This window comes from Pelodiscus sinensis, chromosome 16 (assembly GCF_049634645.1).
Source record: "Pelodiscus sinensis isolate JC-2024 chromosome 16, ASM4963464v1, whole genome shotgun sequence".
Classification (NCBI taxonomy): domain Eukaryota; kingdom Metazoa; phylum Chordata; order Testudines; family Trionychidae; genus Pelodiscus; species Pelodiscus sinensis.
In genome coordinates this window covers 3,397,627-3,422,295 of record NC_134726.1, presented here as the reverse complement: position 1 = coordinate 3,422,295, position 24,669 = coordinate 3,397,627, and the positions used below count along the sequence as shown (strand labels likewise).

The window sequence follows — 24,669 nt, the reverse complement described above, 5'->3', positions numbered from 1 at the left end:
GCCACAGGGAGGTGCTGCTCTGACCAGGCAGGGCCCACAGCAGGCAGGGGTTGCTTGGGCCAGGACTGTCGCACTGCTAAGCTGGGCCCACCGTGCAGTGCCACAGGTGAGCGGGTGGAGTGCTGCTCTACCACAGCTGGGCTGAAACTATGGGCTCACCTGAGCTAGAACATCCCCAACCCACAACATGGCTCGGTGGGGTCGGACGGGCCCACTCCAGCCTGGCTGGGCCATCAGTTAACTAGTAACTGCTAAGCATCATCTGGAAAGTGCAAACTATATTTAATGCTGAATTTAAATTTATAAACTACAAAGACTTACACTGGGATAACACAGATCACAAAACATGTCAGAGCTAGGGACAAAGCATTCTTGGTTTAGGAGATGCTGCTATCAAACAAACCTTGCAAAACTAGGTCAATCCAGAATCTGACCATCTTGAGGAAATGCTGTAAAAACTTTCTTCTTTAAAAACATTTTTCCTCATAGCAAAAATGACAGTCACAACACAGACACCTCCAACTACCAAATTAAAATAAAAGACAACTCTATTAACATAAATAAATCAACAAACAAAATTGCTCAAACAAATTGCACACACACACACACACACACACACACACACTTACTTTACTCTCAAAAGGGAGGAGAATGAGAAACACCATGAAGCTCTTTAAGAACCTGGCTATAGATTTTGATCTGACCCTCAGATACTACAGTGATGGACAGCAATATAAAAACACAGAAAGAAAAATCAATCATCAGATGACCCAAGAAACTGAAAGAGAGTTATTAGTGGAAAGCTAAAATATGCGTAATAGTATGCCCAATTAGTTTAGTTTAGTTTAGGACTGAAATTCAGGGTTGTGTGTGTTTTTGGGTTATTGGATTTATTTTAAAATTTAACAAAATGTATTGATAAATTTAACAAAAAAGTGAAGGGTATATATATTTATTAGAATTTAATACAAATACAAAATTAGTATTATATAAACAGCTAGTAAATGACAATATATTTACTATGCAAAAATAGTTTGTATAAAGTATCTTTACAAAAAGTCTACCATCAAGTATAAATTTAGTAACAAAGTTTCCAGTTAAGGTAGGAAAACATTACTTCAGTAAACACCATGGGCCCTGCTGTTTATAATTCTGATCCCTGAGGAATTTCCAGCAGCAGTAACATTTCATAACAGATGATGACCTATTCAATTGAGAATTCTCAGTGGAAGATATTTAATTACTGATTACTAAGGATCCCAGAAATTCTTGTTTGATTTGTTATTTTCCCTCAGGCTCTTCGCCAGCATTCTGAGACCAGCAAAACACCACATTCTCTTACAATACTTCTATCTAACAAAAACTTCCTGCTTCTAGTCATAAGGTACGTCTACACTACACAGCTTTTAGCAACAAGCCTGTGCTGACGGTGTGTGAATGTTGTTGGCACTTTTGCTGACAAAACACTTCACCCCATCATGGGGGTTTCATTCTATTAGCAGCTGAGGAGGCTGTGGGAGAACTCCAGAGGGAATCCGAGGCTCTGGGCAGCACTTACCTCAGGCAGCTCCCAGGAAGCCACAACATACTGCTCTGGCTCCTAGGTGGAGGGGCAATCGGGGGCACCAAGCACTGTCCCACTCACAGGTGCCACTCTCAGAGTTCCCATTGGTAGTGGTTCCTAGCCAATGGGAGCTGAGACCAGGCACTCAGGGTGGTGCCTATGCCAAGGCTAGGGGCAGCACATGGAGTCCCTCTGACTACTCCTGTGTCTAGGAGTCAGAGGGACATGGCAGCTGCTTCCAGGAACCACACAGAACCAGCTGCTGTGGCCAACCTGACTTTTAGCAGCCTAGTCAGCTGTGCTGATCCGAGCCACCAGGGACACTTTTCAACTGGACATTCCAGTCAAAAACTGGATGGCTGGCAACCCTACTAGCTGTCCAGTACTAACGGTAAATTCACAAACTTAGACTTGGAACACATATACACTGCCCCACAAGTTCAAACTACTGGGATTAGAACAGCATGACACATCATACTGCTGCAAAGTAATACCCCTCGCCCCCCACCCCCCCAGAAAGCAGCAGGTATGAACTAAAAATGTCCTAGTTTATATTAAGATAGTCCTGTGATGAATGGGAAGGATGCTACCCTTTTCTGAACATCCCAGACATTCAGCTAACTGTAAGGGTTAAAACAACAAACCATGGGCCCTAGTCTCTCTCCAGGAATGCTAGAGAATCAGGAAGTGTTGGCAGGAAGCCAGAAGAGCCAATGAAAACAAAGTGTGGGTTTTTTGAATTGGAAGCAGTGATCTTCCCATGGCAGTGTGACCAGAGCAGAGTGGGATAGCCATGAATTAAGCCAGGGAGCAAGGCATGGAGAATCCAGTAACATCCATATTTTGGAAAGGACTAAGCCTTGGAACAAGAGATAAGTGAGTGGAACAGGGACTGTTTAGTCAAATATGATCAGTTTATTTTCTTTATTTTTTAATTTTTTGGACTTCCCTATGCTGAGCACATGTATTACTGTCCCCCCAAACTGTAACTTTTCAACTGAATCCCATGGAAATAATTCTGTGTTAATCTTTCTGTTTTTGATTGCACTGTAAACACCTACCAACCAAACATGTTTTACCAAGTTTTTTTATATATAGAAAAATCCCCTTTTTAAGACTATGATCGGATTCCTGTGTCTTAGAAGGCAGGAGATTGTGTGTGTGTGTGTGTGTGTGTGTGTATGTGCCTAAGACTCCATGGTCAGCTATTAAGAAAATTACATGGTTTTTTAAAGCTGTCTCCAGACAGAGGGTTAAAGAGGCTGAGGGCAACTCACAGGAAGAAATTCCCAAATGGGACTTCCTAGGTTCTGAAAAGAGTTTTTGCATTTGGATGGTGACAGCATATCATCCAAGGTCAGGGAATCTGTGACCTTCGGGAGCTTTTAAAACAAAGCCTTAAGTGGCCCGGTATTTTAAAGTCTCTAGTGGACTGCCATCTTCTACATGAGAAGTGCCAGAGTGGGGAATAACTTTGACAAGTCCTCTTCAAATAGGATGACATTAATACAAAGAATAAATCTTCTAATTCGCACCAGCAACATCCATGTGCGGGAGATACAGTGTGACACTTTGGGGGTGTGGTGTTATTCACACTCTCTAGTCCAAACTTTTGGGCAGTATACACATGCCCTCAGACTTCTAAAACAGATGATTTGCAAGCAGTACTTCCTAGAAAGTTAGATTATCCTCACTGACATTCCAGAGCATAACACAGAAAAATATTTGGATCTAATACTGTTTGGTCTCTCTGAAAGTAATGCCCTAAAATATTTACTATTAATTTTGTAATAATCATTGTAAATTGAACTTGCTGGCTACAGAACTGTTCCTGCCAGGTGCTATTCCAAGAGGTGCTGCATCTCCTTATCTTCCATTAAAGTCAAAGAGGGCTGAGGGTACTCACCAATTTGCAAGATGGGCCCTACTAGTTCATTTATAAGAACATAAGAACAGCCATACTGGGTCAGACCAAAGGTCCATCTAGCCCAGTATCCTGTCTACCGACAGTGGCCAGCACCAGGTGCCCCAGAGAGGGTGGACCGAAGACAATGATCAAGCGATTTGTCTCCTGCCATCCCTCTCCAGCCTCTGACAAACAGAGGCCAAGGACACCATTTTATCCCCTGGCTAATAGCCTTTTATGGACCTAACCTCCATGAAATTATCTAGCTTCTCTTTAAACTCTATTATAGTCCTAGCCTTCACCGCCTCCTCTGGCAAGGAGTTCCACAGGTTGACTACATGCTGTGTGAAGAAGAACTTTCTTTTATTAGTTTTAAACCTGCTACCCATTAATTTCATTTGGTGTCCTCTAGTTCTTCTATTATGGGAACTAATAAATAACTTTTCTTTATCAGCCCTCTCCACACCACTCATGATTTTATAGACCTCTATCATATCCCCCCTCAGTCTCCTCTTTTCTAAACTGAAAAGTCCCAGTCGCTTTAACCTCTCCTCATATGGGACCCGTTCCAAACCCCTAATCATTTTAGTTGCCCTTTTCTGAACCCTTTCCAAGGCCAAAATATCTTTTTTGAGGTGAGGAGACCACATCTGTACACAGTATTCAAGATGTGGGCATACCATAGTTTTATATAGGGGCAGTAAGATATTCTGGGTCTTATTTTCTATCCCTTTCCTAATAATTCTTAGCATCCTATTTGCCTTTTTGACCGCCGCTGCACTCTGTGTGGAAGTTTTCAGAGAACTGTCCACGATAACTCCAAGATCTCTTTCCTGATTTGTCGTAGCCAAATTAGCCCCCATCATACTGTACGTATATAGTTGGGGTTATTTTTCCCCGATGTGCATTACTTTACACTTATCCACATTAAATTTCATTTGCCATTTTGTTGCCCAATCACTCAGTTTGGTGAGATCTTCTTGGAGTCCCTCACAGTCTGCTTCTGTCTTGACTATCCTAAACAGTTTTGTATCATCTGCAAACTTTACTACCTCACTGTTTACCCCTTTCTCCAGATCATTTATGAATAAGTTGAAAAGGATTGGTCCCAGGACTGACCCTTGGGGGACACCACTAGTTACACCTCTCCAATCTGAAAATTTACCATTTATTCCTACCCTTTGTTTCCTGTCTTTTAACCAGTTCTCAATCCAAGAAAGGACCTTCCCTCTTATCCCATGGCCATGTAATTTACACAAGAGCCTTTGGTGAGGGACCTTGTCAAAGGCTTTCTGAAAATCCAAGTATACTATATCTACTGGATCCCCCTTGTCCGCATGTTTGTTAACCCCTTCAAAGAACTCTTACAGATTAGTAAGACAGGATTTCCCTTTACAGAAACCATGTTGACTTTTGTCCAACAAATTATGTTCTTCTACATGCTTCACAATTTTATTCTTTACTATTGTTTCGACTAATTTGCCCGGTACTGAAGTTAGACTTACCGGTCTGTAATTGCCAGGATCGCCTCTAGAGCCCTTTTTAAATATTGGTGTCACGTTGGCTACCTTCCAGTCATTAGGTACGGAAGCCGATTTAAAGGATAGGTTACAAACCACAGATAATAGCTCAGCAATTTCCCATTTGAGTTCTTTTAGAACCCTTGGATGAATGCCATCCGGTCCCGGAGATTTGTTAACATTAAGTTTTTCTATTTGTTCCAAAACCTCCTCTAATGACACTTCAATCCAGGACAGTTCCTCAGATTCATCACCCACAAAGGATGGTGCAGATTCAGGAATCTCCCCCAACGTCCTCAGCCATGAAGACTGAAGCAAAGAAATCATTTAGTTTCTCCGCAATGGCTTTATCGTCCTTGATTGCTCCTTTTATAGCTCGATCATCTAGGGGACCCACAGGTTTTTTAGCAGGCTTCCTGCTTCTAATGTACTTAAACATTTTGTTATTTCTTTTTGAGTTTTTGGCTAGCTGTTCCTCAAAATCTTTTTTTGCTTTTCTTATTACCTGTTTACACTTGATTTGACAGTGTTTATGTTCCTTTCTATTTATCTCACTAGGATTGGACTTCCACTTCTTAAAAGATACCTTTTTGTCCCTCACTGCTTCTTTTACATGGTGGTTAAGCCACGGTGACTCTTTTTTAGGTCTCTTGCTATGTTTTTTAATTTGGGGTATACATTTAAGTTGGGCCTCTATTATGGTGTCTTTAAAAAGTTTCCATGCAGCTTTCAGGGATTTGGTTCTAGTCACTGTGCCTTTTAATTTCTGTTTAACTAACCTCCTCGTTTTTGCGTAATTCCCCTTTTTGAAATTAAATGCCAGGGTGCTGGACTGCTGAGGTGTTCTTCCCACCACAGGAATGTTGAATGTTATTATATTATGGTCACTATTCCCAAGCGGTCCTGTAACGGTTATATCCTGGACCTGATCCTGCACTCCACTCAGGACTAAATCGAGAATTGCCTCCTCCCTTGTGGGTTCCTGCACTAGCTGCTCCAAGAAGCAGTCATTTAAGCCATTGAGAAATTTTATCTCCGCTTCTCTTCCTGAGGTGACATGTTTCCAGTCAATATGGGGGTAATTAAAATCCCCCATTATTATAGAATTCTTTATTTTGGTAGTCTCTCTAATCTCCCTCAGCATTTCTATGTCAGTATCGCTGTCCTGGTCAGGTGGTCAGTAATATATCCCTACTGCTAATTTCTTATTATTGGAGCATAGAATTTCTATCCATAGCGATTCTATGGAACATGTTGATTCACTTGATATTTTTATTTCATTTGATTCTACATTATCTTTCACATACAGTGCCACTCCACCACCCACCCGGCCTGCTCTATCCTTTCTATATATTTTATATCCCGGTATGATTGTGTCCCACAGATTTTCCTCATTCCACCAGGTTTCAGTGATGCCTATTATGTGTATCTCCTCATTTAATACGAGGTACTCTAGTTCACCCATCTTATTAGTCAGACTCCTAGCATTTGTGTACAAGCACTTTAAAAATTTGCCACTGGTTATTTGTCTGCCCTTCCCTGATGCATTGGATTCCTTTGTATGCAGTTGTTTGTCAGCTCTGGCCCATGGTTTGCCCTCTCCCCTCTCTCTTTCTGACTACAGCTTAGAGAATCTCTATCAACGGATTCTCCTCTAAGAGAAGTCTCTCTCCGATTTACGTGCATCTCCGCACCAATCAGCTTTCCCCCATCTCTTAGTTTAAAAACTGCTCTACGGCCTTATTAATGTTTAGTGCCAGCAGTCTGGTTCCACCCTGGTTTAGGTGGAGCCCATCCTTCCTGTATAGGCTCCCCCTCTCCCAAAAGTGTCCCCAGTTCCTAATAAATCTAAACCCCTCTTCCCTACACCATCGTCTCATCCACGCATTGAGACTCTGAAGCTCTGCCTGCCTACCTGGCCCTGCGCGTGGAACTGGAAGCATTTCCGAGAACGCCACCATAGAGGTCCTGGATTTCAGTCTCTTTCCTAGCAGCCTAAATTTGGCCTCCAGGACATCTCTCCTACCCTTCCCTACGTCATTGGTACCTACATGTACCACGACCACCGGCTCCTCCCCAGCACTACACATAAGTCTATCTAGATGCCTTGAGAGATCCGCAACCTTCGCACCAGGCAGGCAAATGACCATACGGTTCTCCCGGTCATCACAAACCCAACTATCTATTTTTCTAACGATCGAATCACCCACTACTAACTCCTGCCTCTTCCTAACTGGCATTCCCTCCCCATCAGAGGTATCCTCAGTGCCCTACTAGTCCATTTAAAAAAAGAAAATGTGTAAAGATTTGATTGACAAAACTACCAGCAATAAAGACACATTTAAGGTCAGGATTACCTATTATAAACTGAACTAGTTGAGTTTTCTAAATAAAACTCTCTCATTTTTACTGGTAACTAGCAGTCTGGCAGCAATGCAATTAACTCCATTTGATATTTTCACAAAAAAAATAATGAAAACATCAATTTAGTAAACTATGAAAAGATTTAAAGTAAAAAAATGTCTAACCCACATTTCTTTCAAACTGTATAATGTCACGTCTATTTTTAGCATATTTGTTAATATCATGAATTACGAAGTTTAAAATAAAATATTAGGTATAGCAAGTCCTTTTGTACATTTATAACGTGAAATAAAGTTTGCTAGCATGAAACAACCTTAGAAAGGATAGTTTATTCCTATAGCACAAATCTCTTAGTTACCGTGTCATTAAATACAAGCATATGCATTTTCATTGGTCAGATCAGCCATAATACATGTTCACATTTACCAAAGTTGTCAACCTCTACTGCCTATTGGTCTGGCTAACTTTTTCATCTCCCTCCTGCTCCTCAAAGCACGCATGCACACACACGTGCACACACACAGTTTGTCCTTACAAGGAAAACAAGAAATCTATTTTCTGCTAGTTCTGCACCAATTTGGAGACTGCTGATTAAGAAGAATCCAGGAATAACTTGGCGAGGAAATTGAGTCTTGTGTATCACATTGCTTTCAACCCTTTTCTTCACACAAGGTCAGACTCTGATACTCTTTACTAAACAGCAGCTTTCTCCACAAGTGGCTCATTAACTTCTGTGGGACTACTTATAGTTTACGTAACAACACAACAAATATAATGGTATCACTGACATTTACTTGTTCCAGAACAATACCTAAATGAACTAATCTGAGCCACACATACATAACTTCAACCAGTTTAAAAGGAAAAAAATAACTTTCTGCAGATTAGAACACAGACAAAAGACCTGGATTAATACCAGACATATCAAATGACAGATTTTCTTTTATTTTGCTCTCACTGCAGGGACTAGGCAGCAGTACCTGAGCAAACAAGACAGATGACAGTGACACAGACTATAGAAATTTGTTCCCAAATGAATTGTGAGTAATGTCATTTTGCCAAACAGCCTCAACAAATATTATTTCCACAGAAGATAAACTAAACTAAGGTGAAGATAAGCATGTTGCATATTTCAGTGTTTTTAATGCGTATTACTTTTCAAAGACTGCATGGGTTTTTCAGAGACAAGATCGGTGAGGTAATATCTCTTACTGAACCAAATTCAGAGTCAAAGTTAAATTTACAAGAAACTCAAACGTACTAAACTTTTGTTTTTAACTGTGTATGTCCAAAGCTCTGTACAGACATGAACTAATCGTCTCAGCAATACTTGCCTCACAAGGGCCTTATCTCAATTCTACAGAAAGTTGAAGTAACTTGCCCTAAAGGCTCCACAGTGAATCAGTAAAATTCAGGACTAGATCTTAGGATCTTTAAACTCCCAACCTCATAATCATTCTTCTGAAGATGACTGCCTCAAACCTTTTTAAGTATAGAAGTTCACAACTGAGATAGGCAATATGAAAGCATTGCTATTAGATATGCCAGCCTATTCTCCCTTCCTTGAAGGTTAAATATCAAAAAGCCTGCCACATACACTGGTTTTGTCTCGCATATCATAAATACACACTGCTGATGTGAAGTGTCAGAATTTGTCACCTATGGACCTCTCCAGCACCAAAGGAGATTCCTCTAATCACTCCCAAGTAAAACCCTGCAATGGCACCAGATCTCTAGGGGCAAGACTTTCTTCCTAAAGATTCAGATATTCTGAAGAAGAGAAAGCATGTGTATGCACATAAGCAAATACAGAGATGGATAGCAGAGGGTGAAATGCAGCAGAAGAGGGAAGTGCTCTCCTGCCATGGATTAGATTAATCCAATTAACTTTGTCTTCTACTTTCCACTTGCAAACTAGGATCAAGCAGAAATTTGAAATTATGGTGACTGTTTAAAAAAAAAATCACAAAACACTTTATCTGATGAACTTCAGTATTGATGACAAAACTCTCATTTTCATTTAGGTCTCAAGCACTGACAACTTAACGATTTTACAGAATTGTGAGTAATGTCATTTTACCACAGTAATAGGACTGAATCTCCCACTCCAGCGTCATCTAAAGAGATCTCCAGAAAAAAATGGGGAAAGGAAGACTTGACAGCTTGAAATTTCTAAATCAGATTTTTTTAAATGGAAGGTAGCTAGTATCAAACTTAAATGCTCACTATTGCCACTATGGCCCAACAGACAGACAATTAAAAGAGGCAATATAAAAAGCAAAATAGGATGACATTATAAAGAACATTTCAATTCCAACTACAGAAATCTCTCAGAACTCCTACTTTAAAAAAATCACTCTCTGAAACAGAACTGAGACTCCCACATATCTGTACAATGCATCTACTATGCTAAACTGATATGAGTGCTTTTTCTTTATTCTGTTTTAGTCATGTTCTTATGCCCACTTATCACTGTGCTCTCCTGATTCTGCAAAAAAAAAGTAAGAAGGAGACACCACGTTGCAGAGCATACATATCATAATAGCTCTCAGCACTGCTGTCATGAGGGAAAGGGACCACATCCAACACCATTATGTATATGGTATGATTTTGTTTTGTTTTAAAAATCACACACACACACTTATTTATGTCTGCATTTTGAGTGAGGGTCCAAGTAAGATGTAAAATTTATAAAAGGGAGAAAAAAACTTTATATATTTCACATATTCCTCATTAAAGTAATTCTTCCATGAACAAAGTTCAGGGACAAGTGAATGGCTCTGGAGAAAATGATAATCATTTGTACCATCTTCCATCTATAGGTCCTCGTTTTATTTAATTCAAACACTTTTAATTTGAAAACTAGTCCATTTTCAAAACTGAATTAAAAGAACATTCTAGGTCTCAGGTTCCAGCCAAATTTCATGCTTTAAGTTACATTTCCTTATTTACCCTACTTCTTTTTTTCATTGTGCAAGTCTTTCATATAGTGACAGATGAAACTGACAACGAAGTACTGTCAAGTAAAAGAATCAGAAAAATGTGATATTTAAGTTGATAACATCCCTTTAAAAGATATTACTGTTAAACTCTCTTTGATGGGCTATGTGCAGGTTATATCTATGTCTTATCTTGAGAGGGGTCTAACTCAAGTGCCTCTCCAAAATTTAATTGTAGTAATATAGGATAGAGAGGCAGTCTTTCAAGTAGAAAACTTTTAAGCCATTTTTAGGTCAATATCAATACATTAATTCTGTACTGAAAACCATAGGCAGCCGGTACAATCCATGAAGCTCTGGTTGAATGTGCCCTCAGCAGGATATTCTGCTTAACAACCAGGTTGATGAGAAATTGCACTAGCTGTCACTTCTGAATGGATTCAGCACGTAACCGTACGTACAGCACACTTTAGTAATCAAAACTGGGAGGAAAAGAGCCATGAATTACAGAGGCCTGGTCGCTTTAGAAAGAAAAGATGGCTAGCTTCTAGCCAGTCACAAATGAAAGAAAAAAATCTTGGCGCTCTCAGATAGATGATCATCAAGGGATAACAAAAGGGATTCTAACCAGATTCTTATGAGGCAAGCAAGTGTGACAAGCACAGCACTCACAATCAGTGGGACAGATTTTTTTTTAATCATCTCTTTTAATATTTTCCTCCCAATCCACTAAAATCACTTCTGTCTTATCTAGATAGATCCTCAATCAATTTTCCTTGACCATAACCTCCCCTAGTCACTACCAGATACTATGAAAGGCATTGAAAGACAGAAATCTACAGCTCAGTATAATTGGCATATTGAAGACAATTCAACCCACGCTTCCTTATTAATCCTCCTAATGGCCTTGTATACTTGTGTGAAGACAAAATGGAACCTTGAGGAAGGCTACAAGAGAGCAACCTTGAGGTAGAACAATAATTGCTCTACATTCCACTTTGTGATTTCCTTGGATGATAACAAATTCACTGGAGAGCAGCAACATCAACTTTTCCTGTCATGCCCAAACCTACGAGTAACACAATGTGATCTCTGGTACTGAATGTAGCTAGTAGTCTTAAGACCAACAAGAGGATTTAATCTCCATCCATTACTTGAGCATCCACCAACACAAGGACATGGTCTTTACCAAAAAGACCAGAATCAACCCACATTAGTAATAGTGCAGCTTTTCCAGTATCATCTGATTGTAAAATACACACACACACACACACACACACACACACACACACACACACACACACACACACACACACACACACACACACACACTGCCCGGTATGCAGTACCAGCACCTCCAGATGCAGTACCAGGACCACCGGCACCTCCAGATGCAGTACCAGGACCTCCAGTCAGAGCTCAACAACTTTTCCCCTGCAGTACCGGCACCTATTTTATTTTTATACAAAAAAGCGCTGTATATATATTCTTCCCTATCCCCCTTTAAAGGAAATTTAAAGACTTCAGCATCCTCATCAGCTACCAATACACAATCTTTTACTAGCATTAAGTACAATAAAAATCCCTAACCCAAATCCTAAGTAAAATAAAAACCCTGATTCTGCTTTGGTGCCTCCCGCTGTGCCTTCAGAGACTCAAACCACCTGTGTCACCACCAGTCTCTCTCCCTCAAGTGCCTCTTCCATCTACACTTTACATTGTTACTACAGCATCACATATGTAAGGACAAATAACAATGTTTTCATCAAGAAAATAGGTAATATTTTCTATTTAAAATAATCACCAAAGAAAATGTGACTATCAGACATCCATATAAATAATAAGAGGTATTGAGAGATCTATTTTTTTCTCTTAATAGCAAGTTTGTATTTACTGTATGTTCCTGAACTCTTCTTAGAGCCACAGAAATTAGAGCATTTACTAGCTCTGTGAGCCACTTTGAGTAACTTTTTCCAACCCCAAATTTTAACTCCACAGCTGTAACAACTTGCTATCAAACTGCCAGCTACACACACTGCTCAGTTTTCCTCTCCGAATCCATTTGTTATTTCCCACAAAAATGCCTATGCAGATAGATAAACAACAAGCATTAACTCACTTTTTCTTTAAAGTGGTTAAAATCTAGCTTTCAGTACCACTATTTTTATATATAACTCTGCAAAACACACATGCTTTATGTATGGCACATTAGGCTATCGAATTAAAAGAGATCATACTGTATGAAAACAAGAACATTTTGTTGAATAATGAAGACATTTAACCCTCTACATTATATTATGTGACATTCCTACAGTGGAGATTTTAAGGAATTTTGAACTCAGCAAATACAGGAAGTACTTTAGAAGTTCTTTCACAGCTGTCATCCCTTCTTGAAGTGTCGCATTCTGCAGTTTCCATGTTATGTTGCTGAGTTACAGCTTGTGCTGGTAAATGTAAAACTTACTCAATTTGCCTATGTCAGTAAAGCAGAGGCCAGTTAACAGGGAATCTCATACACTCTCCCTCACTGAAGATTCGTTACAAAATAAAGCACATACCTTTCAGCTGGTCAGCTACCACACTCTGGCCAACTCGTTCGATCACCTTTCCATCCTCCATTTCGTAACGGTCATCCAAATATTTGGCAGTAGCTTCCGAAATATGGACCTTCCCAGCCACCCCCAGCTGCTCCATTAGATTGGCCAAGTTGACATCATTGGACCACACATCAAATTTAAACCTTCTCATCCCCAAAATTCCACAAAGGACTGTCCCAGTGTGAACTCCAACTCTCATGTTCACCATTTCTTTTTTCTCTTGGCAAAACTGCTCTATGGCTTTAATCATACCCAGGCCCATCTCAATGCAGCAATAGGCATGATCTGCTCGGGGCTCGGGGCATCCTGCTACACAATAATAACAGTCTCCCAAAGTACTTATCTTCTCACATTTGGTGTCCTCACACAGACGATCGAAGCGGCCAAACAGATCGTTCAAAAGCCCCACCAGTGCATGGGCAGATTTGTTTGCACTCATTTTAGTGAAGCCAACAATATCCGCAAACAAAATACTCACTTGTTCGATCTGCTGCATTTTAAAAGGACGGAATATAATGGGGGTTTTCTGAATGGAGGGTTTTTTCTTCCTGTTTTTGGGGCTTGAGGTGGAATGACGTTTAACTGAGTTCTCACTTTCATCATCCCCCTGTTTCATTAAGTCATCGGCTATTATTCTTGGCATCACTGAATGAATCATCCTTTCTTTCAGTGCTTTTTCCACTTCCAAATCTTTTCCATGCATGATTGATTGCCCCACTTTCAAGAAAGTGCTCCTTGATCTGACTTCAGACATGATAAATAAATGAATACCAATAGCATGGATACAGATGTGAAGCAAGGCTTTACTCAGCAGTTCCCAGTAAATTACACTGGCTCCAAGGGGTGAAAAGCAGTCTTCATCATGGAAATGATAACCAAAGGTTTCAAAAAGGACTGAATAGGATAGTCCCAGAAACAAACTTAAATACAAAGGTAAGTGCATCACTGTATAGAGCAACAAGAGCACTTCAACACACATAGAAAAACTGCCTACTTGAGAAAGGCAAGTGTCTGTGACTCCCACAGGGGCAGTATGATTGGACATGTCATCACTTCCTGAGATAGGTGTCAAAAGTTGGAACTGTGGAGCCAGAGTCAAAATAAAAACCATGAGGATGAGGATCAGTGAGGTCCACACGTAATGCTGGGCATACGTCTTAGTGAAAGTGAACAGAAAAAATGCTACACATACCAAGAGGAAGCACAGAGCTGGCACCACAAAGACAATCAGTTTCTCTCTCATGTGAATTCCGAAATATATACCCCAGAGGAGACAGGCCACACCAATATAGAAAAGGGCATAGCGAAACCTACGCTGGGTCTGTGGGAAGCATCTCTCCATACAGGCCTCTTCCAGATTGTTGGAATCGAACTTGGGGTTCCACCACTTGGAGGAGGCTCTCTCAAACAGCTGCGGCAGCTTCTTCTTGCGCAAACCCACCCCACTGCTTCCCCCTCCTCCAGTTGTCCTGCGGGCACCTCCCGACTCCCCAGAGCTGCTACAGCTGGAGGAGATGCTGTACTTGCACCGCTTGGACGAGGAGCAACCCTGGTGCTGTTTGGGGTTGATTCTGACCATCACGCTGTTACTGTCTCCACTGGAGTCGCAGCTCACCTCGGTGCTGTGGTGATGCAGCAACTGCTGGTGGGGCGGGGAAGCCATGTTGTCAAATTTTCTTTGAGTACTTTAGGAGACGGGTCCTGAGGACTTTAAAAACAATAAAACAGCCGTTGGCCTCCTGGCTCGGGGCCCCTCCTGGAAGAGTTGCTTTTAAATTCCTGGAGAAGTCACTGGCCACCAGGCAGGGCTACATGATTCAGTCACTGCGCCCTGCAGAGAGGGCAGGGAAGGCGGGAGGCGGGGGCCTCGGCAGCCCCGCATATTCCAGTCTCCCCCCGGCGCGGGTCTGTCCTGCCCCCGAACTTGCGGGGATTTGTTCCCAGTCAGCGGCGCGGGCCACTCCCGGGGCGGCGGCCCCCGCGGGACGGGGCCTCTCTCCGCCTCCCCGGCCGCGCACCGCACAGGAAGGCGAGGGAGGCAGCCCCAGGCGCCGTGTGGCTCTCACCGCGGCCGCACCATCCCGCGCCTCAGGCGGCCGCTCGGCCCGGCTGGCCCCCGCCGGCCCAGCGCTCGGGGCCGGCTCCTTTCCCGCCGCTGGGGCCCTGGGCCCGGAGCCGGGCGCGCAGGGACCGGCCGGGGAAGGGGCTCGGCCCCCGCCGCAGCCCCCGGGGCGCGTTCAGCGCTGGGGGCGGCCGCCGCCTCCTCCGGGGCCCCTGGCGGCCGCGGCGCCTCGCGGCCCGCTACTGGAATCACCGGCCGGCGGCTCGCGGGGGCTGCCGGCTCAGGCGCGGCCGGGGCAGCGCGGGACCCGAGGGGCGCGGGGCGCCGCCGCCGCCACCATCTTCTGCCGCCGGCTGTCACTGGCCGGGCTGAGGGCTCGCGCGCGGCGCTCGTGCCCGCGCCGCCCTCCCCCGTGGCGAGAAGGCGGGCGGGCGCGCGCGCCAGAGACAGAGCGGGGAGGGGGCGAGGCCGGTCAGCGGGCGGCGCTAGCGCGAGCGAGCGAGCGCGCGCCCCCACCCGCCCCTCCTCGCCCGAGTGTCGCGCGCCGCCCGCGCCATCCGGCGCAGGGGCCGCCCCGGGGGGCGCCAGGCTTCGGACCCGCGCCCCCAGCCCCAGGGGGCGCCCTGGCCTCGCGGCCCCTGCCCGCTCCGGGCCCGACTCCCGCCCGCTCAGTCGCGCCGGATCAGGCGCGGCGCTCGTGTGAACGCTGCACTGGCGAGGCTAGGCCAGGAGCAGGGCGTGCGGCGGGGCCCCGGGCGCCCCAGAGGCTTGTTCGGGGGAGCGCCAGGGGCAGCCCCTACGCAGGGCCATCCAGGCGGCTATTTTTAGGCGATGACTTTTGGCAATAGAGCCCGGCTCTGGCACAGACCTGAGCGCGCTTCTTGGGCTAGACTGGTTGTGGGCTTTAAGCGAGTCCTCTCCCTGGCCCGGAGCCACGGACGTAGCTGAGCTCTGAACTTCCAGTAGTTTCAATGGAAATTAGGAGCCTAAATACCTTCCTGGAGCTGTGCGTCAGTTTTGTTGTCATTAAAATGGGTACAAAATAGCCACCTGCCTTCACAAGAGCAGGGGGAAGTTAAATTCATTCATGTTTAAAGCTCCTCTTCCCTACAAAGGTGACTGTTACATCATTGCAAAGTGCTGCTATTTTAATATGAGGGGATTCAGCAGACTGACTTCCCTTTTTTGTTCCTTGGGCTGCCACTACAAATCCTCCTGCCACTTTATATAAAAAACAGGACTGTGTAGCATTTTAAAGACTAACAAGATGGTTTAATAGGTGATGAGCTTTCGTGGGCCAGACCCACTTCCTTGCTACATAATCCTGTTTTTTGTTTCAGCTGCACCAGACTAACACGGCTACATTTCTACCACTATGCCACTTTATATAGGTACGCCTGACTGACCCCCCTGAACCTGCTTTCTCCTGGGACAGAGCAAACCCTTGTTTTAAGGCCAATAATGTACTCAACAAGGGGGAGTAATCAAGGTGGGTTTTTTTTGTTTTTAAAAGTTGCGAGCCAGAGATTCACTCTCTCAGAACAAAAAACAGGACTGTGTAATACTTTAAAGACTAACAAGATGGTTTATTAGGTGATGAGCTTTCGTGGGCCAGACCCACTTCCTCAGATCAATATGTGGAAGAAAATCGGCATGACCATATATACCAAAGGATACAATCAAAAAAATGAACACATGAAAAGGACAAATTTCAGAACAGAAGGGGGATGAGGAGTGGAGGTAAATGTCTGTGAGCTAATGATATTAGAGGTAATAATTGGGGAGGCTATCTTTGTATTATCACCTCTAACATCATTAGCTCACACATTTACCTCCCCCTCCCCCCCATCCCCTTTCTGTTCTGAAATTTGATTTGTCCTTTTCATATGTGTTCATTTTTTTTGATTGTATCCTTTGGTATATATGGTCATGCCAATTTTCTTCCACTATTTGATCTGAGGAAGTGGGTCTGGCCCACAAAAGCTCATCACCTAATAAACCATCTTAGTCTTTAAAGTGCTACATAGTCCTGTTTTTTGTTTCAGCTGGACCAGACTAACACGGCTACGTTTCTATTACTATTCTCTCAGAACAGTCAGAGATAATACCAGGATCTCACTCATCTTTTTAAGTGGGGTTCTCTGTCATTTTTCTTGCCCTGACCGTTTTTTTCCTGTCATGTTTTCTATTGTTTTTCTTTAGGGTTTTTTTTCCTTGTCTTTATTCAGCAGAGGCTGGTGAAATATGAAAATGGGAAGGAAAATCTGATGCAGAAAGGCAGCTCAGAGATTGTTAAAGATGTATCTGGCTCAAATCAGACCACCCAAAAACCTCCTCTATGTCCTTCACCGGCTCATTTCTTTCACTCACTTTCATGTCCATAACCCTGCTCTCTGCTGACATTTTACTCTGACTCCTTCCTAATGATCTGTCCCTTGTCTCTTTTCCAAGGGATCCTTCCTCACTTTCTTCAGAACCCACGTTTTCACTGTCCAGTTGTTCGGATTCCTACAGCTATGGAAATGTCTTGTCCCAAGTTTCTATCCCTTCCAATACTAATGGAATACAACTGAAAATGATGATATTATTCTGGAACTCATGGCTGGAACCAATGTTCCCTGTAAGCTGTACGCTTGGCTGGCCCCCCAGGAGAGATTCAAATGCTGCCCAGCTGATTAGCAGAATTCCCACAGCCAGCAGCATGTATTGCTACTGGTGATGCAGTTGTACATGCCTCCATGCACATAAAATTTATTCTGCACACAGATGGAAAAAAGTAAAGGGATTACTGGCTGGAACTCCAGTTTGTCACACCATATAATATAAATAACAATGAACAACTGTATTTGGACGTGAACGTGTTTTACTCTCAACAGAACAGCTTACTACCTTTTAACAGGCAAAGAGACTGCATTTGCATAATTAAATAAAGTGCACTACAGCAAATAGTTTTGCTTTTGCATGTTCTCAGCATCGTGAGAGAATTCACTAGAATTTCACTTACTTTTTTTCAATCACCCTTTCCCTTCCTCCAGCTCTTTAGTGTGTAATGGACAATGTTCTCCTCACACACACTGTACCATGAATTCTGTTCTCTCTCCCTTCCTGATGGTTCACACTCTTCCTTCCCCACTGGCTTCCCTGCTATTGTCACTGCATAGTCTTCATTTTCTTTCCAACTGCCCATTCTCCATCTGCTATTCCCAAACATCGGTCTCAAATCTCACTTCCAAACGCCCAACCCCACCTGCCATTCCCAACAATCACTTCCAAGAGTCCTGCTCTCATGTCTAACTTATCATTCCTTTTTCCTACTCTCAGACTGCCCAGTTCCTAGCTGTTGTTCCCATATATCCAGCATTCCCAACTGCCATTTGCAGCTGTCTAGCATCCATCTGTTCCTCCCAATTGTCAATTTCCTACTGACCATTCCCCAGCTGTCCACTTCCAATTCCACCTGTCAATCCCTTAGGGAACCTCCCTGTTCCAACAATATCAACAATATTGTTACAACAATATGAACCGCAACATTCTCCTTGTTGTGTGAGTAGCAAAGACTCTCTCTCCATGTGCCTTCTCTAAACCTTTGAAGATGAAGACAGTGAATTTCTCTATTTCTTTTGAACTTGTTTAGCACTTGTGCAATAAAAGGACTTCACAGTATTAAAATACTGTTTGCTCAAAAAAAACAACCCTACCCTTTCTGAGGCATTTAGATATCATGAGAGTCCACAATGAGAAATTAAGATGAAATTAATATTACTATTATAACTGGCTCTATTATTATAGAAAAATAACTTCCCTGATTGATATCTTACAATGAAAACTTGCCTCTGGGAGTGTCACTCTTATACAAGACAAGTTATCAAGAAAGAAATCCCTCAGCTCAGGATGCAGGGAAGCAATGTGGCTTTCAGAGTTTAACTATTAATTGGTATATTTACTCAATCCCACAGGCTGCCTTTAGAATTGTTTGCATTCACATCTTTACCTCACACATGAAGGTAAATACCATTCATCGTGGAAGCCCAGAGCAATGGAGAAATAATTCAAAGATAATGCAGGAAGTTGGAGTAAAGCCCTCCCTCCCCCAAGGTTCAAATCCTAATGACATAGGGGTTTAAATATAACATGTCTAGCTTTCTACAGCATCTGATGAAAAGCAGATGTATTGGATAGGAATGCATATTGAATTTTTAATTCATATATATCATACTATATAATACTGCAAAATGTGTGTAGTTGGAGAGATTAGGTGACTAGTTGGGATGGGAGACATCCTGATGCTGAAATGAGTTTCTTAGTGGCAAGGGGCTGTCCTTTGGGAGAGGTACATAGGTTACAATAGCTTTCCCAGTCTGCTCTGTCAATCCTTATTTAATTGCCAAATAGCTACTTTCTAGCAAAGATGGTGGGACAACTCTGCCAAGTTCTGGTGGTGGTGTGTCGGCTTGGGTGCTTGATCCCTGCGGGGGCAGGTGCAGGGAAAAAAGGGGGGAAAGGAAGGTAATTTTCTTTGGCTCATTATGATTAAGATACGGTTGGTGATGAAATGCTGGCCACTCCTGATGTGGTAAAGGATGAGGACTCAGATTTTGAGTATATTACTAAAACTTGTCTGGATGACACTGTTGGACCAATCTGGATGAATTAAAGGGACCTTGGCAAGGAGGCAGTGTGCCCTCACTGGCTGAATCCAGTTTTGTAGGTCTCCCAGTCTACATCTAGAACTAAGAGCGCTTTTCTGAGAGTCCTGGGCTCAGATTAGGAGGATGGGACTTTGCCTAGGAGAGCTGATTGAATTCCCAGGTTGTGCTGCAGTGAAATCACAAATGTTAATGGTGTTCAATGCCCTTCATTTTTCATAGAAGTGATATCCTAGGTCACCTCAGGAGTTCCTGTCCACCATGACAACCACAGGATTTTCCCTGGTAGTTCTTGGCTCAATATATACAGATAGGTGTACTCTAGATCTGTGGTTTGATGGGGATTTTAAGTCAGGCTGTTGGAAGTTATACCTATATCATGGACAGCCATGACCTGCTGAGCTGGGGCATATCTATCCTGTTGGAAAAGGGTTTTTTGTTGATCTGTCCACAGAGGCTAATGCAACTGTAAGACGCACAGATCCAGGGATCTCTGGAGTTTAGTGTATGAGCCTCTACCCCATGAGCTAAAAGCCAACAGGCTGCTAGCTAAGGCTGTAGAGCAGACTCATTATTCTCCCTGCCTCAGTGCCACTAGATGGAGAGTACACCACACTCGGGGGGTGTGTGGGTTACACAATAAGGGTATGTCTACACTACAAAGTTAGTTCGAACTAACGGACGTTAGTTCGAACTAACTTTCCTAGGCGCTACACTAGCGCTCCGTTAGTTCGAACTTAATTCGAACTAACGGAGCGCTTAGTTCGAACTAGGTAAACCTCATTTTACGAGGACTAACGCCTAGTTCGAACTAGCTAGTTCGAACTAAGGGCTGTGTAGCCCTTTAGTTCGAACTAGTGGGAGGCTAAGGCTTCCCAGGTTTCCCTGGTGGCCACTCTGGCCAACACCAGGGAAACTCTATTGCCCCCCTCCCGGCCCCGGAGCCCTTAAAGGGCCACGGGCTGGCTACTCACTTTGTGCCAGTTGCAAGGCTGCAAGCACCCGTGCCTGCACAGCCTGCACCTGCCACACAATGAGCCAGCCATCCGAGGGTTCCCAGCCCTCCACTGCTCCCCACGACCAGCCTGGCGGCTCCCGGGAGCCTGCCCGGGGGCGCAAAAGGCGGGCGCCCGCCTGGTCAAGTGCGGAGATCGTGGACCTCATCGAGGTTTGGGGGGAAGCCTCCAATGTCCACGATCTCCGCACTAGCCACCGGAACGCGGCCGTCTATGGACGCATGGCTGCCAGTCTGGCCGCCAGGGGCCACCAGCGCAGCCGGGAGCAGGTGCGCTGCAAAATTAAGGACTTGCGGCAGTCCTACTCCCGGGCCTGCCTGCCAGGGGCTGACCCGGAGGCCTGCCCCCACTTCCATGCCCTGGACTGCATCCTGGGGCCTCATGCCGTCCCTGCCCCCCGGGACGTGATTGACCCCGGGGCAGAGGGACCGCTCCTGGAGACGGAGGAGGAGGAGGAGGGCTCTGAGAGCCAGGAGCCTGCCGCCAGCCTTCCCAGGACCCGGGACCCCCGAGGCACCCCACAGAGCCGCTCGCCTGCATCATCAGAGGCCGGGGAGGCGTCCACCTGTGAGTACCCTCGTGTTCCCCTTATGTGTACGGGGGGCTGAGGCGAGAGGGAGCCCCGGGACCGTGCGCCTGGGCCTTGCCCACCACGGAGCAGCAGCTGGGGATCCTGCAGGGGCCCTGGCCTTGCAGAGGGGAGCTGGGTTTCACACACCTGGGCCCCTGGGGTAATTGACCGCTGGTCTTCTTGCACCACAGCTGCAGCACCGGGGCCTGCAGGGCGCACCACACCGCCTGCAGCAGCCGCCCGCGCCCGGGCAAGCAGGACAGCCAGGAACCAGGAGGACTACCAGAGGCGGCATCTCCGGTTCCTGGACCGACAGCTCCGTCTCCAGGACCACTGGGTCCAGGAGGACCTCAGGCTGCGCCAGAGGAGTCTGGAGGCCCTGGAGGAGCAGGGCCGTGCCCTGCGAGGCCACCTCCAGAGCCTGCTGGACCGCTTTCCATTTCCTCCTCCCCCTGCTCCCCCTCTTGCTCCCCCTCTTGCTCCCCCTCTTTCTCCCCCTCTTGCTCCCCCTGCTCCCCCTGCTCCTCCTGCTTCCGCTCCTGCTTCCTCCACACCCCCTGTCCTCTCTGCCCCCCCCTCCACAACCATTCCCCACCGACGCCCCCGGACCCGCAGTGTGGCGAGACGGGAGAGGCAGCCGGACTCCCACCCCTGAGCTTTCCTTTCCCTTCCTCCCTTCCCTCCCCTCCCCTTCCAGCTCCCTTGTCCCAGGTTTCCCCCTCCCTTCTCCCACCTTCATTCCTCCCTCCCCCACCCCAGTTCTCTGAAATAAACAGACGTTTTTGTTTGAAAACCAGGTGTCTTTATTGTACAGTAGATAGGGAGGGGAAAGGGGAAGGGGGGGGTAGGGTGGAAGAAGGCCCCGGTGGGGCATGCAGGGAGAGGTCAGTCCTCCTCCTCCTCCACCTGGAAGCTCTCCCACAGGGCTTCCCGGATCCGGATGGCCCCCCGCTGGGCTTCCCGGACGGCGGCGGTGCGGGGCTGACCGTAGTGTCCAGCCATGCGGTCAGCCTCAGCCATCCAGGCTGGCAAGAAAGCCTCCCCCTTCCGCTCACACAAATTGTGGAGCACACAACATGCCGCCACCACGGGAGGGATGTTGTGCTCGGCCAGGTCCAGACGGGTGAGGAGGCATCGAAAGCGGGCTTTCAGTCGCCCGAAGGCCCCCTCCACCACGATGCGGGCCCTGCTCAGCCTGTTATTGAAGGCCTGGCGGGAGGGATTGAGGTGCCCCGTGTAGGGCTTCATGAGCCACGGCTGCAGTGGGTAGGCGGCATCCCCCACCAGGCAGACGGGCATGTCCACGTCCCCGACCCTGATGTGGCGGTCGGGGAAGAAGGTCCCGTCCTGCAGCCGCTGGCACACGGAGGAGTTCCGGTACACCCGTGCGTCGTGTGCTTTGCCGGACCAGCCCACATTGATGTCCGTGAACTGTCCCCGGTGGTCACACACGGCCTGCAGGATGACGGAGAAGTACCCCTTTCTGTTGACGTACCGGGACGCCTGGTGTTCCGGGGCACGGATGGGGATGTGCGTCCCGTCGATGGCCCCCCCGCAGTTGGGGAAGCCGAGGGCGCCGAATCCCCGGATGACGGCGTCCGGGTCGGCGAGGCGGACCACCCTGCGGAGCAGCACCCGGTTGATGGCCTTGACCACCTGCGGAGAGAGACACAGCAAAGCGTCAATCAGTGGGGCGCCCGGGTGGCTGGGAGCGTGCGTGCCCTGGCAGTGCCCCGCGCCCCACTCCCGGAAGCAACCCCCCTGGCGGCGTGTAGTACGGCCGGGACAGCCCGACCTCTCCGGTGCGGGGCGCCTTCGCCTCCTCCCGCCCCCCCCTTTGTCCCTGGGGCGGCCCATCCCCTCCTCGCAGCCCCCCTCCCCCCCGGCTCGGTGGCCGACGAGCGCCGTACCTGCATGAGCACTGCTCCGACAGTGGATCTCCCCACGCCGAACTGGTTCCCGACGGATCGGTAGCTGTCCGGCGTGGAGAGCTTCCAGAGGGCGATGGCCACCCGCTTCTGGAGGGGGATGGCGGGCCTCATGCGAGTGTCCCTTCTTTGCAGGGCAGGGGCGAGCCACTCGCAGAGCTCCAGGAAGGTGTCCCTCCTCATCCTAAAGTTCTGGGTCCACTGTCGGTCGTCCCAGTGCTCCAGGACGATGCGGTCCCACCAGTCGCTGCTGGTGTCCAGACGCCAGATGCGGCGGGGCACGCCGGTGCCGGGGCGCCGCCGCGGCTCCTCCACGGCCCCCAGGACGGCCAGGTGGAGAGGCAGGGGGCTGACGTTCCCCAGGTGGTGCCAGGCAGCCTCGAGCCATTGGTGGCAGGCTTGCAGCAGCAAGTCCAGAACGTGCACCAGAAGGTGCAGGGCGAGCCGTGGCTCCATGTTGCCACCTGCGGCGGTCCCCCCCGAAGGGAAGCACCGACACAGACGGGCACAGAGACCGATGCTTTGCTGTCCCTCGGCGAGGTTGGCAAGCAAGCAGGGAAAGCTGAGAACCGGCTGTCCAGGGGGGTCCCTTTAAGCACGAGCCTCAGATAGCCTCAGACAGCAGCCACACAAAGCAACTGCTGACCTGATGCCCTGCCAGAACCGGTTTCAGCTGCCCTTAAATGCCCCCCTGCGTCCAATCAGTGTGGACGCGCTAGTTCGAACTAGCAAAACGCTAGTTCGAACTAGTTTTTAGTTCTAGATGCGCTAGTTCGAACTAGCTTAGTTCGAATTAACTAATTCGAACTAAGTTAGTTCGAACTAGCGCTGTAGTGTAGACGTACCCTAAGAGGATTTTCAGAGGACTTGGAGGGAGACCATTCTTCCTACAACAGCCCATTCTCTTGTAATTTTGGTAGGACTTTAAAATAGTCTTTTGATTTCCATCAGTTCTGCACTTGGGATGGAAGAATCCCAAACACTGCTACAGGCTGGGGACCGACTGGCTATGAAGAGTTCTGCGGAAAAGGACCTGGGGATTATAGTGGATAAGAAGCTGGATATGAGTCAACAGTGTGCCTTTGTAGCCAAGAAGACTAACGGCAGGTGCATTAGTAGGAGCGTTGCCAGCAGATGGAGGGAAGTGATTATTCCCCTTTATTCAGCACTGGTGAGGCCACATCTGGAGTACTGCATCCAGTTCTGGGCTCCTCATTTCAGAAAGGGTGTGGATGCATTGGAGAGGGTCCAGTGGAGGGCAACAAAAATGATGAGGGGACTGGAGCACATGACTTATGCGGAAAGGCTGTGGGATCTGGGCTTTTTTAGTCACCAGGAGAGTGAGGGGGGATTTGATAGCAGCTACTTGAAGAGGGGTTCCAAAGAGGCTGGAGAGAGGCTGTTCTCAGTGGTGACAGATGGCAGAATGAGGAGCAATGGGCTCAAGTTGCAGTGGGGGAGGTCTAGGGTGGAAAGGGTGGAGTGGGTCACAGTCTGGGGTAGAGCCAGGAGTTGAGCACCCTCTGAGGGGCAACTGGTCAGATAGGACACAAGGA

The 24,669-nt window shown here is 46.6% G+C and overlaps 2 protein-coding genes across 3 annotated transcripts in view; one reads left to right on the top strand and one right to left on the bottom strand.

Moving 5' to 3' along the window:
- Positions 1–15,327, bottom strand: part of ADCY9 (adenylate cyclase 9) — a 98,009-nt gene extending 82,682 nt beyond the window's left edge. For both annotated transcript variants that reach the window (XM_006130609.4, XM_006130610.4), the window contains exon 1: positions 12,852–15,327. In XM_006130609.4, the coding sequence (XP_006130671.2) occupies positions 12,852–14,553 (1,702 nt within the window). In that variant the 5' untranslated portion in view covers positions 14,554–15,327. The remainder of the gene's footprint in view (positions 1–12,851) is intronic.
- Positions 15,328–20,320: 4,993 nt separating this feature from the next.
- Positions 20,321–23,948, top strand: LOC142818568 (uncharacterized). Its single transcript, XM_075899105.1, has 2 exons — positions 20,321–21,181; positions 21,377–23,948. Exons 1-2 carry the CDS (start codon positions 20,632–20,634, stop codon positions 21,838–21,840), a joined length of 1,014 nt encoding a protein of 337 aa, XP_075755220.1. The 5' UTR covers positions 20,321–20,631; the 3' UTR covers positions 21,841–23,948.
- The last annotated feature ends 721 nt before the right edge of the window (positions 23,949–24,669 follow it).